Source organism: Camponotus vicinus, unplaced genomic scaffold, assembly GCF_025532165.1.
Source record: "Camponotus vicinus isolate PSW18456_S1 unplaced genomic scaffold, iyCamVici1.0 SCAF_12, whole genome shotgun sequence".
NCBI lineage: Eukaryota > Metazoa > Arthropoda > Insecta > Hymenoptera > Formicidae > Camponotus > Camponotus vicinus.
The window spans coordinates 17,232,641-17,246,437 of record NW_028141948.1 but is presented as its reverse complement, the minus strand read 5'-3'; the positions used below and the strand labels follow the sequence as shown (position 1 = coordinate 17,246,437).

Below are 13,797 nucleotides of genomic sequence, written 5' to 3'. Positions count from 1 at the left end.
ATAAATGCCAGAATTTTAGCATAAAAATTTTTTCAACTCAACTTTGCGCGAGCTGTCTTTCTCTCTTACTATTCTTCCTTTCTTCTTCTTCTTCTACAAGATGAGTTAAAAATATAAAATATAAATATGATGGAACGTAGTTTCTTTCTCGCGTATAAGGTGGAGGGTAATAAAAGAGCGAATCATCGCCAAGACGAAAACGCGATGATAAAGGATGGTAGGCGTTACAAGGTGCATGTCACTGAAATAACCGATGCTTCGGGCGACAATGTCTCAGTCGTGATACATTCTCTCCAGCCACCGTGCAGCGTTGCATCCGATGAGTGCGAAATTTCCGCGAGAGCAAAAATACATGTGCAACATTCGCTATTTGTTGAATGCGCGAAAATAATTTCTGTATAAATTCAATATATTGCTAAGGGTTCAGACTAAAATCTATATTTCATACTAAAATTCCATTTATAATTTTTTACATATAATGCAAAAAAACATACATTTAAAGAGATGACAAATATAAATAAGATGTGCAATATACATGTATATTAAAATATGCGATATATAAAACATAGAATTCTGTCTTGAAACCTTGTCATTCACATTTTACATAGCTTATGCTCTTTCCCTTTAAACCACGCAAGTCTGTAAAATAAGGAATGAAATTTTGCAGATGTTTGCGATTTCGTCTTTCGGGAAGAGTTCGATGAGCGGTCGAGCCTGTCGCGTTGCCAGCAGAGAGGAGAGAGACTCCTTCTGTACCACCATTAATATTAATGCATTCCGCCGCGTTCCCGGCGTATTGTACTCGCGTCGACGACGGCGTCCAACAATATCGCTCTCGCGTTTCTGTAAGTGACACTCTCTACGCTCGTGTCTCTCTTCTCCGTACGACCGGACAAACCGCGGCCGGAACGGAACGGAGTTTTGTCCGCTCTATGGAGGGAGCTGAATATTCACGCCGACCGATAAATAAAATTCAAAGGAGGAAAGAGCGAAACAACGAGCATTTTTCCTCTTTGGCCGTTCGGAGAGAGAAAAAACTTTTCTTTCTCGAGTCTTCTTTTCCGAGAGAGAGAAGGCCGCATTGTCGCACGATTTCCTCCCATCTTACGAAACCGCGTCGACAATGCGCGTTTCTACGTCTCTTGCCGCCACTCGATCCAACCTTAACGCCGGAATTTGCCGCTCTTGTTTCGCCACTGCCGCTGTAAAGGAACTATTCTCTCGATTTCCGATGTGAGAGAAAGTTATTTCCCGCTGTTTATATTTTCTACGTTTGCGTGTGCTAATTTCACTTACAAGAAGGCACAAATTATGAAGCAAACATTCACTTTGATGCTCGTTTCTATTAATTAAATACGCGATTTTATCGATGATGCGGGGAGTTTGAAGCGTTCATCTCTCACGTATCGCGCGTAAAGAAACTTGTCGGAATGAAAAGTCGGATTTGACAGATTCTAATTATTTATTTCGAAAATGTAAACACAAGCGAGCGATATTTCTCGAGCGAATATGGTGCACGGAGGAGCGAGATTTCGAAGAGAGATACACCCGGGAGTCATAAGTATAGCCATAGGATGCCTGCTCTTTCTCGCAAATCCTTTTCTCCCCATCAGCCGATACAAAGAGAGGATTACGCGGATATTCGGATCTGATATCTATCATGGTGAATTATTACGTCGTTGGAAAGTTGCTAAAAGCTACATGATTTAATGGTCAAAGAGGTTCTCTCCCCTTCTTCTCCCAGAAAAGCCTGCGCACGCCATGTATACGCGATATATGCAAACATACGCATCGCTGGACGCGCGGGCGAGGTATTTCGCGTATTTCGATCCATGTGGTCGAGAAATGACAGACGCGACGTTATAATTACAAGAACGTAAACATGCGCGCGCGCGCGCGCGTGATCCGGAACGGTCCCACTCGGTATTCTTCCGGTTCTTCCGGGGAACGATCGAACGAGCGGCGGGCAGGGAACAGAAACAGGTTGGTCGAGTTTTAAGCAGTCCGAAGACGTATCGCAAATTAGAAGAACGTGCGTCCGGCGACGTACACGTGGCGCCTGTGCCGCAACGTCGAAATTTCTGCGCGCTGCCCGCGCGGAATCCCTAATAAGTCAGCAGCGGCTAGACACAGAGGTACTCGCGTATTCGCATGCGGGTTGCTCGCGGTCGTGGAGATGGAGCGACGTCACGGATACGTGGGATTCCTCTCGAGCAGCTGGATCACGTGCAGCGGCGGGACGTGAGGCTAACTTAAATGCGAATCAGGAACTTGCGACGCCGCGCGACGCCGCGCGGATTTCGAACCAGCGCTCACGTTTGCTCGATTTCGATTGTTTTTCGTTGTCACGCCGTCTGTCTCTCTTCACCCGCCGCCTTCGTCGCTGTCCAATTCACTTAGTCGGAGCACCTATTCACCTCGAGCGGTCGAACCCATCCGACTGGATGCTGTCGAAGCGACGAAAACGCATTTCCGACTGTCGGGACTTTATACGCGCCAACTCTCTGAATTTTTGTCCCTTATTGATTTATGGTTTTTTTTTATTTTTTTTTATCGTATACACATATTTATCGCATCTTGTAAAGTTATTTTGATGATTCGCGATTCACCGAAATCAATTGTTACTTTTTCGCGTAACGAGAGCGGGACGAAATGCCGCGCGACGAAAAATTTCACATCGCAAAACCTGGGGAGTAACAATAGGTATTTTCATTAGTCGAATGGTTCGGTCCAACGGTAGATATTCGATTCGCTTTTTATCGCACCGCGCTCCGCATTCCGGACCGCGTAGTCGCTTCGTCGAACGGCATCGGAAAAACGCTGGCAAAGCCGACTCTTCGATCTTCAATGTCGGAAGAAACCCCCCGCTTAAAAATAAATAGTATTGTGAATATACTCTCGGCGAATGTGGCCGAGTTGTCGCGTATCCCGGAATTTCGTCGGAAACGAAAAAGGGCGAGCCTTCCCCTTATACATGATTTTGAAGCTCGCTTGCAAAGTAAGCGCGCGGCGGTTGTCTTATCTAATCTCAATATAATTGCGAGCGCGCACGTCATATAAAATAGCTTATTATACTATGGAAAAGTTGATTCGGGGGACTATATAATACGGGGTCTTGGAAATTAGCCTTACCCGTCCGCCTATCTCTCCTACAATGGTGATGATTATGTCTACTTATAGGTATAACTACCTACGCGTGCGCCAAAAAAAGAATCGCCCGTCTACCGTCCGAAATGATCTTCGCGGTCCTGCCTTCGTCGCCCTCCCTCGCCCCTTCACCCCTTCCTCGTCCGATGAGCTTGTCGAAACTAGTTTATGCAACGGGTTCGAAACCAATGACCTCTCCGCCGCGTATAGTTGTACGATACCTACGGTGTATAGTGATGAAGCTTGTTTATGTGTTACAGATTTGAGGAGAGGCACTACGCTTTCGAAAGGTACGCTCTCAATTCTTTACTCAAAATGCATGCCGCTTTTCTTTTTCGTTGTTGGTTTGTCTTATTGCTTACGTGAAAGAATCCGTTTCACGCCGAAAAGAAGGCAAGACGATAAGTGGAGTCCAATAATAATTGCAAAGATTCTCGCGCGCATGTACGAATCTTTCGAGACGGAACTGTCGCTTGAAAACGCAAAACGTTAACGCGAAATGTAAGCGTAATCGACGCGCGCGATTCTTTCACAGTTATACATAATACATACGTGTTATTATCGCGTATGCGCCCTATAATAACGACACTTTCCCGTGGCGGGCAAATTATTGAATAAATGTTATTCGAATGTGACGAAACACATGCGATTATGTAAAAGCTATACGAGCGCGGCGCCGAATTGCAAAGCAGCAGTTTCGGGCTGTCGAACGCGCGGTCTCTCTAGCGCTCGTTGCATTATAATGCAATACCGGCCCCGACCGTGTGCTTTTGTTTCCCGTATGATTACCGAGCGCCTCGTTCTCGCCTTATGTGGATCCTTTGGCGTGGAGCCTTTAAACTCGAAGCGTTTATCGCACAGCTGAAAGGGCGAGTCGAGGATCATTCGCGTCTTCGAGACTCGAGGAGGACTCGTCGCGAACTTTGCTCGTCTTTCTTTCTTTCTTTCTTTTCCGTTGATACGTTTGACTTTTTTACATATCGCTCCTTTTAATCATCATGGATCGACACGGTCGATGGCGTTTTATTGGCGCGGCGAGCTTCCTTATTACGACAGAAAATAGGAATGCAACTTATGGAGCGTCAGGAGGGTACGAGCGATATATATAGAGTTCAATGCTCGATTCAGCTCGGCACAATTCCACCGACGCCCTACGACCGTCTTAAAAGGCGTTTTAAATCGCCGTGTCGTGAAAGAATCCCATAGAGATGCGGCGTATAAAGGCATTCCGCCAACCCTCTCCCCTTCCTTTTTTTTTCTTTTCTCATCAACGTTCGGCGCATCGATCTATCCCGTTTGAGCATTTTTTTCTCGTCCGATTCATTGCGCCTCTTCGTAGAGCGTATTATTGGTTTTTTTCCCGAGTGATTTATATATTAGTTTCTCTTCATCGGTGATGTAATTTACACCTTTCGCCCTCCGATTCCTCCGCGCAAACGTTCGCTTTCTTGGAAATTTGCGATTCCATCAAACGTGTATCGCGCGAAACTTTAATAATAGAAACGAGAGAACACACTATATTTGAGGATTGCCATACGACAAGTGTGGGCTCTCCTACTCATTTATTCCATAAATCTGACGATAAATAACCGACATATTGGGGGGCGTTCGCGTGGCCCCGGATCCCGCTTATCGTATCCCGCAAATGCGCCGGAACGCATTTAAAATGTATTGAACTGTCACGGAGCAGTGGTTTTCCGGATTTTTACATTTTTCATCGGCGCTCGCAGTGCAGGCCCGCGTGGATTAGTGAGTTATTGTTGTTCTAAGTGTGTCGGTCAAAGGGAGTGAACCCCAAGCTCTGCCGCAGTAATCCTGACCATAACGGCTCTCGCACCCCACAAAAAACCTCCACGCTCCTTCTCTTTTTCTCCCCCCTTCAAACCTCCCCCCTCTCCCGAATCCCGTGCCAAATAGCCGTTGTTTGCTGACGCGTCCGTTGAATTTCGCAGTCGCAATTCTCGCAGCTAATAATAATTAAATCTATCCGTCGTGAAATCGATCGATATCGAAGAATTAAATCGTTCATTATCGATGTTTCGAGATTTCCTTCTTCTGGAATATCTAATGGAAAAAATTGGCGAAACGATTGGGGCGAAGGTAAAACGGCCTTAAGGACATTGGAGCAATTTGATGTTATAGAAAAGGCGATACGTTGCGGTGAAGAGGCGACAGATATTGACCTTTGAGTTTGCGCCTCATTTTCATAGATACACGTTTGTGTGGCGTTTATAGTGGCGCGTTTTCGCACGCGAGAATACTTTTAATATACACATGTATTCCGCATTGTTTTCCTATTATTTTTAAAGAGTTGAGAGAAATTTGTGTAATGCGAAAAAAAATGTGTTTCCGTCATTTGATATTCATCGAGTAAAAAGACTTATCGCGAAATTATATGGATCGACCGAGGAAAATAAAGACTGCGAAGAGTTGGCCCGTTGCAAGATTCTTACCTCTGGATTAAACTCGTGATATTAATGGGCGCGGCAGGACAATTCACCCCAATTAATTCCGACGTGCGAGGGAGGAAGCGAGACGGGATCTTATACGGGATCAACTAAGACCGGCGGCATCCCTAATCTGCATCGGCAGATTGCTCTGAGAATTGACACCGAGAATTTTCCTCCCGCCCTTCGAAGTGGTAACATTTGACGTCTCATCTTGAATCAAACCCTCGACCATCGTGTCTTATAGCGTCTCCTTTTACCGCAAGATACAAACTCGATGCATATATTACGCCGTTTTAATTGGAAAGCACTCCCCGAGCAACTCGAGCATAACAATAGTGACGATATATATATCTCTTCTTAGATTTTTATCACCGGAAACGAATTTGCTAGTTTATATCTGTCATCGTATTAAACTAATCATCGCGAGAATGTAAATTATCTGTCATCGTTGACTTAAACAGAGCGCAAAAAATGGAATAGAAAAAATAAATTAACACTTTTATATTTTTTCTCCAAGTATCAAACAACTACTTGGCAATAAAACATCTGTACAGAATATGTAATTATAGTCAGTATGATAGTAGATACTCTCGAGAGTCTTGACGGTATAAAAGTGTACCATAGAATTGTAAATATATGGAAATGCTTTCTCGAGCTTTTGAATAGTGCGACAAGAAGAGAAAGAACTCGCCGTTTAAATTACGTATTTAAGACGCGAGAACGAGATGCGTCGTGGATGCTTTCAAACGTCATAGTTGCGATAGAAAGAGAGAAAGAGAGAGAGATTGCATTTTTGCTCTGTATTTACCCGTCAAAAATATGCAGAGATAATATTTTGTCTCTCGCCTTTTGAATAAAAGAATGCTATTTCGATAAAAAACTAGAAAAGTATTCGAGCGAAAACAACCCTCTTTTATCTGATCCAATGTGCTCACAGGCATTCCAAACATTTCGTTTAATTAGCACCCTGCGTTTTTTCGCAGCTCATAAAAGGGAAAGAATCGGCCGATGTGCACGTGATAGTCTTAGAGAGAGGAAAAAAATTTCCAGTCGTTTCACGATAATTAAAAATGTTGCAATAAAAGGAAAAGGATTCTTTAATTCGCAATAATTTGTATATATATTATCCGCGACTAATATTTATATCCTTTTTTGTACCGGTCGATTACATATTGTATCTCCATTTTTTTTACAATTAATCGTTATTGATATAACATATTGATTTGAAATATTTGTCGTTTGCGCTAACTTTTGATACTCGAACGGTCGAAATGTCGACAAATTTTGCGAATGTGTTTATGAGAATTGAAGTAAAATCAAAGATAGAGAGCATTATAAAGTTATCGCTTTTCTCTCTTGAAAAAAAAAGAAAGACACATGTATCGTGGCGCAAGCGACGGTGATATAAATCTTACTTAGGGTCGGGATACATATGCGCTACAGGAGGAGGAACAGTTATTCATAAGCAACGGACCGTAAATTATAGAATACAGTGTTACATCACTGAATTATTGAAAATATCAATAAATATCAGGTTAACGCGAATTCGTATATTTTGTATCGCCACGATACTTGTGTCTCATGTTAGCTCAAGGATTTCGATTGATATTTTCCGCGCAAGTCAAATGTGGGAGATTTAAAATTTTACGAAATGTAAACGCATTTAATTTTGATTCACGTAAAAATGTTGAATGACACGTTGATGTCGGACGAGTATTAATCAGATAGAGAAATGTCATTATGAGAAACGTTGTTCGCGCGGCAATCTTGTAAAACATTATTCCAACTAAACTGTCATAAACGGGAGGAAATGAAAAGAGCTGCTTAATAGCTTATGTATGCAAATTCCGCGCAGCAGATTGCGCCGAGTGCTCTCGAGTGAGAGAAATGACGGTAGTCGAGAAAGCGGTCGAAAGGGTGACTGTCGCCCGTACCTACTTACCCTCGAGAAGTTCTTCTTCGCGACAAACGGAGTTTCAACAATGGGGACAAGAGAACGTAAATGATCGATAGCGAGTCTTACAATTATACTTATCGATTTACGATATTTCAGACAGCAAACATTGAATTTATTAATTTTTCAATTAATATTTTCAAAAGTAAAGATATAAGATTCTTCCCATTTTTTTTACACATGATAATTACACGAATTAAGCAAGAGCGGGAGACAAAATAAGTAAAAATAATTACAAGATAACGAGTTATATCGGGAGACTGTTGCGGATCGCGATTATCAGAGGCACGCGATCTAAATTCGAAAAGCATAATTAAAGCGGAGTCGGTGTCCCCCGCGAAATATCCCCGTAGGAGAAAGAGAAGATCGCTCCTCGATCCGACTTTTTGATCCAATTATCGCGTCCGAATTATCCGAGCTTCCTTGCCGTTAACCCCTCAATCCCACCGCATCGGTTTAAGTCAGTCTCATCTTAAACAATTCCATTTGCATAGCAAATAATCAAACAAGTTTCTTTGACATTTAAATTAGGGGAAAGAATATAACAGATCGCGTAAAGTTGCGGCGCTGCCTATAATTTCCGAAGGACGTCAACTAACCGAGCATAATTCGTCATTTACATTTCCATCGTTCCAAGAAAGAATCTAAAACGAGAAACATATATACATGTATAAGGACGATACATCATTTTGTCTTTGGAATTTCATTCGCTTTTACATTTTCTCATTATTCCCTCGCGATCGTACCGTCAAAAATTCCGCGCTTCCGGTAAAACTTTGGATCGCGCTGAAGATACCTCGAAGCTCGCATCAAATTCAGTCTGGATTTAGAAACGCGACGCGCAGAAGGAGAAGAACTCTCCCCGTAATTTCGATACAATTGAATGTTGATCCGCGTAGTTGAGCGGACATTCTTATGTATGAAATTCACGTGCAACGCGGACGGAAAATATCGGTGCGAGCTGCCGGTCAGCCATCACATATAGATATTATTGTTATTGCACTTCTTGAAACGCGGGTGGTTGTAGGTGGTGTGGTGTGTGTGCGAGCGGGGATGCGCGCTTTCGGGGTGAGCGAACGAACGAGACTCCGCAGGGCCGTGGGGGTGAAGGGTCGAGGCGTCATTATGCAAAGGAGATGGTCAGTTCAGTAATCCCGGGATCCCAATGGCCACGGAGGTTGTCGCATTCCGGACATCTTGCGGAATTGTTTCTGCAAGATTGTCCGCGAATAATGGACGGGCCAGAGCCAGTCGCGCATCAAAGTCTGATGGATGTTTGGCTTTATTGAAAAGAACGTCGTACATCAAGCAAGGTCGCCGTCTGGACCGCGATACAACCAACGTAGTGGGTGAGCCTGGGGGGCGTTCAATTTGGAAGTGGATGTTTCAAAAGTGAATAAATACGCAAAGATTTTGCGCGTGTAAAGCGGACATTGAACTGTACTATGCGAGCATTCGCGCATTATCTTTGGTCTCGAAGCTTTCCGACTTAACTTAAGACGTATACGGTCGTAAAAGAGCTACGGTGTCACTTATGGAGGATCATTCTCCTCGTCTCTTTCTTTCCTTCTCCGTCCCTCGCTGGAGCGTTATTCAGCCTTGCGGACGAGCGGACTTTGAGGAGATCGGTGCATTTCGTGTGTATATATCGCAAAGTCGTATCCGTAAGACGTGGATGAATCATTTATCGAGTCTATAACATCCAACGTATCGGCTGGCCGGCTGGTCAGTTTTATGCCGGCGCAGTAGAATTTGATCAAACTTCGTTTTGCGGCCACTCGGGGAGCAATAAGCGACCGGGCTCGCCCCTAAAACTACGGCCCCGAAGGTCTCGTACCACGCACCGGGGTACCAGCCCTTCCCCGTGCCTCTTCGGAGATCCCATTTCGGAACCCAAATGATCTTTACGCCGAGAGCAGCAGAATCGTGTCATAATTACCAAAGAACAAAGCGTTTGCTCATCTGGACGTAGAGTTGGTCGAACACTCATCAAAAATATTTGCTCTAATATATATATGCATATTTACAAAATTTAGGGGATATTATTATATCAAAGATTCATGACGACTTGTATTATATACGGCAGATGCTCATAAAACAACGCGGGGCACAACGCTTTAATTTGTTCAAGTCGCAGATAGGATGAAAGTAAAGGGAATACATTCTCTTTTATGCAGACTTAGGTGCCCCGAAACTTGGCATATACGACATAAAAACACTATAAAAACTTCCTGCCTCATAATTCGAGCCTCGGCTCCCGCTTTTCTCGGATCTTGACGCGCACGAGCGGCATATTCAGAGTTATCAACTTGTATATTTGGTTTCTCTCTCTCGCATAAAAAATCTATGATTTTTTAAAAATTAGATTATATTTTATAAGCTCGAGCGATTTAACTGCGGAATACAAATTGTCTGTCCTATATTTTTCGCTGTAAATACATTTTTTCTCGACTGTCGAGGGCCTGAGAAAACCGCGTGATGAATCAAGACGATCCTTCCACCGCTTGTGCACAAGTAAAAGGTCGGGAGGGTAACGCGGCTGACACTCGGAATAGGTAATTACGTACGTGAGTTATTGAGAAATTGTACGGGAACGTACAATTAATAACGCGAAAAGTGATTCTTGGACGCGCCGTTCGAGATAAATGAACTCGACGCAGACGGCCGATCTCGGAGAGGAAGGAAAGTCAAGCCGATCATCCCACAGGCCGGCCTGTACGAAGAAGCCCGCGCTGTCGGCTTCGCGCAAACTCATAAATCTCGGAGCAAATAATTGACCGGCTACGCTCCGACAAGTCGGATCAACCGGCCGGTGTTGATTTAGCGGCGTTCGTTCGACGGAGGTCGATCTGTTTACTCGATCGAAAAGTCTCCGGTCTATTACCTCTCTCGCACGCGATTTGCCTTTCGCGGCGGAAAATCAGATCGCGAAGACGTAAGATTGAGGTGCCCCGATGACGTTCGTCGCTCCGAAAAATAACTCGCGAAGACGGACCGACCTGGAGATGACGTCTGCGCGCACCAAGTAAAACTAAAAGTAACTAAAAGTATTCTCGGAAAACGGTAGCCGCAAAGGCGCAACGGGTTTCGCCGTTGTCGTCCTCGTGCAGATTTTTCAAGGTACGAACAGACACTTCTGCCGCGTTTCCGAGAAACGATGACAGACAGCCGGAGAACCGCACCGGTCTCTCCGTTCGCGATTCTCGCGCGTCTCTCGCCAGCGAACTGGACGTTGACGAGACGAGCGAGATGCCCGACCGCGACGAGATTTCTTTTTTCCTTTTTCTCGTTCTTTTTTTTTTCTCTTTTTGAAAATTACCAGTCCGAGGCTCTCTCGAGTACTCGAGTAAAGCGAGTATTACCGCGGCCGGAACGCCGGTAGATTCGCCTTTTTATCGTTTCTTTTCTTCGTTCCTTTGTCACACTCATATTTTGTGCGTTTTATTTCTCCCTGAGGGAACCTCGTGCGCGTTCCCCCTTCTCGCGCATAGCGAGTCGAGCCGAGTTTGCACATAAAAGGCATTCTTTTTTCTTCTACGAGATGTAATTAAAATTTTACTCGTACGCGCTCGCTGCTTTCTCGTAATCGTTTAAAAAATAATTAAAGGCGTTTTTGAAAAATTGGCTAGAAAGGAACAATTGTATATTTACATTACGCCTACTTTGTTCAGCTGTCTCCGAGCTTGATTTGTCCAAGGAAAATTTCCAACTTTGCAAAATATTCCCCGTCTTACGTTAGAAGTGACGAATATACAAAATAAAGCAGACACTAAAATAGAAACGATATTGCGTATTCGCCAGGTTTTAACGGAGGGTGAGAAACTACGCTACAAACTCGCACGCATAAGCCAGCCGCAACTTTATGATCCTTTATATACACAACGAGTTTATTCTTTTATTACATATAACGTGTACCAACTTGCCACATCTCCACGCGTCATATTACTTTAGTACGTCTTCTTTAGATCCGCGTCTTATAAAAAATTTTCAATATATTTATGTTTGCGTCGTATACGTTATCCGCACAAATAGACATTAATCTTCCGAAGACGATTGCGAATCTAGAGGGATGTGTATACACTGAAAAAATTGTATTCTCAACTTAAGAATATGCCACTTATCTTTAGAATATATACTAAAATAGGCGCCAAGAGGAGATCCTCTTGGCGCTATATTCTAAAGATAAGTGGCATATTCTTAAGTTGACAATACAATTTTTTCAGTGTAAAATTGCGACGCAAAAGTCTCGTAATATCATTGAAGGCTTAAAAATCATGGGCACATTTTCGCGAATAAATTCATAAAATTTGGCGATAAAACGATTGTGATATTTCGCGTCCTGTGTAACACGACGGAATCTTGTTTCGTCACCCGGTACACGAGGAGAACCTGAACGAGCTGTTGTTCTTGAGTCGCTGACATAGATGTCAGAGACGATACCATCCGTCGCCGTCTCGAGTTACCTCCGTATGTTACCTCCGGGTCGTTAAGAGCTGCGTTTCATCACAAACAAACCGGATCCCCGGTTCTTATCCGCGTCCTATCTGCCGAATTTTCTCCTAGTCCTAGGAAGAGGATTGATATCACGACGACTCGCCGCGACGGTTCCGCTTAAGCCGAGAACGGTCGTAGCTTTGAATCATTTTCAACATTATTAATTTGCAACGTATCGATTCTTAGTACAGGTCGCTCATAACACATTACCGCGTTTACGAACGATCACGTTTGAAAAGGGGGCAATCTACGGATTTGCGAGAGAGCGCGCTCGTCAAGAGCGTGCACGTGCATCGCGCGTTATTATCAAGATTATCGGAGCTAATGATCGGCCGGTCATCCCACTTGTTTATGATCGCGTTTTGCTCGCCTTCCCTCGCCCCTGTAATTAATTTAACCCGCGCGTGTTTCTGTCCGTCTCCTTTCACTCGATCGAACGAGCCCGGCAAAAGTGCGAGCGAAATACAAACCGCTGATCAGCTCTTCTTGACGTACGAGATGACGCGTACTAACCCGCTCTTAAGCTTCGACCCTCGGTTTACGCTTAAATGGCGATATTTTCGAGATGTTGCCCAACTAGCTTGGAAACAATAAATTTGCCGACGAAGGAACGAATCTCGCGTAAGGCGAAGCACACGCGGGAATCTCGAGAAAGTAATATTTTTATGCGACAAAGTTGCGCGTTCTCGCCAGAGCTTATGAAAGTCGCTCGCGCAAATCCGAGCGCGGAGTATTATCTTAAAATCCCTCGGCTTAAACAGCGCATTAGGCCCGCGAGAACAAGAGGCATTAGAGAAAACTTAACTCCGCGCAAAAGTTACCCTCGCCAACAATTTCTAAGCGTCTTGCGATTACATGTGCGTATGATATACGCTCGATTATATACACGAAAGATTACTCGCGAATTACTTATCAAAACGAATCGTATAAATATTCCCTTAAATCAGCTGATTGTGGCATATTTGCACGAGACACTCTGTATACAAGATGTACATATCTGATACGTCAGATTGTTGCAGACGCCAACTTGTTACCGCGATTGTACGTCGCCTCGAACGGAGTCACCTTTGTTTATTATATAAGACGCACTTTCGGAAGTATCGTTGGGATTAAGGGAATAGTGCACTTACTAAGGGTCTCTCCGTCTAATCTAGTAATGCGGTACGCCTAGGGACGGAGGGAACGGCGGCGGTCCAGGCATGGACCGCGGTAGGAGCTTCATTACGGTATCACTCCGATGGGAGTCATCGTGTCACATCTTCCTTACCTTGTTGCTTAGTCATACTTGTAACTTTCTTGCCGTATTATTCCGCACCTTTTTCTCACCGGAGTCCGTCGACTGTTTTCGAGAAGAGCACGCGACATTGCTCTCTCTCTTTGATATGCAAAAGGAATTTCAAATCTACTCCCACGCACGCGCTCTTTTTACAATATTATTTATTCATTTATCGAGGCGAGTCTTATCTCGGGACGAGACGTCAGCGGCAGGCGGGACGTATCGAGCGATGTATTACTTAAATCGCGGCATCTTCCCACACGTGGATGCGTGCAACGTAACTGCAAAGGTACGAAACGAAAGAATGGATAGACGGATGGACGAACGGACGGATGGACGGACGGATTCAGTCAGTGAGCGAAGCCGAGGCGAACCCGAGCCGCCCCTGTAATCACAATTGAAGGCTATTTTCTCACCGCTCTGATGATGCGCTCTGATGATGCCTACCTCGCATATAACCTCATAGGATCATCTCC

General features: G+C 44.2%; 1 protein-coding gene across 7 annotated transcripts in view; it reads left to right on the top strand.

Annotated features, from left to right (window-relative positions):
* The window catches only part of LOC145963229 (uncharacterized), a 120,071-nt gene that overhangs the window by 71,230 nt on the left and 35,044 nt on the right, over positions 1-13,797 (top strand). For 4 of the 7 annotated variants that reach the window (XM_083084950.1, XM_083084947.1, XM_083084949.1 and 1 more), the window contains one exon: positions 3,408-3,437. The exons of the other annotated variants lie outside the window; for them this stretch is intronic. In XM_083084950.1, coding sequence (XP_082941076.1) covers positions 3,408-3,437 — 30 coding nt within the window. The remainder of the gene's footprint in view (positions 1-3,407; positions 3,438-13,797) is intronic. 7 annotated transcript variants of the gene reach the window in all.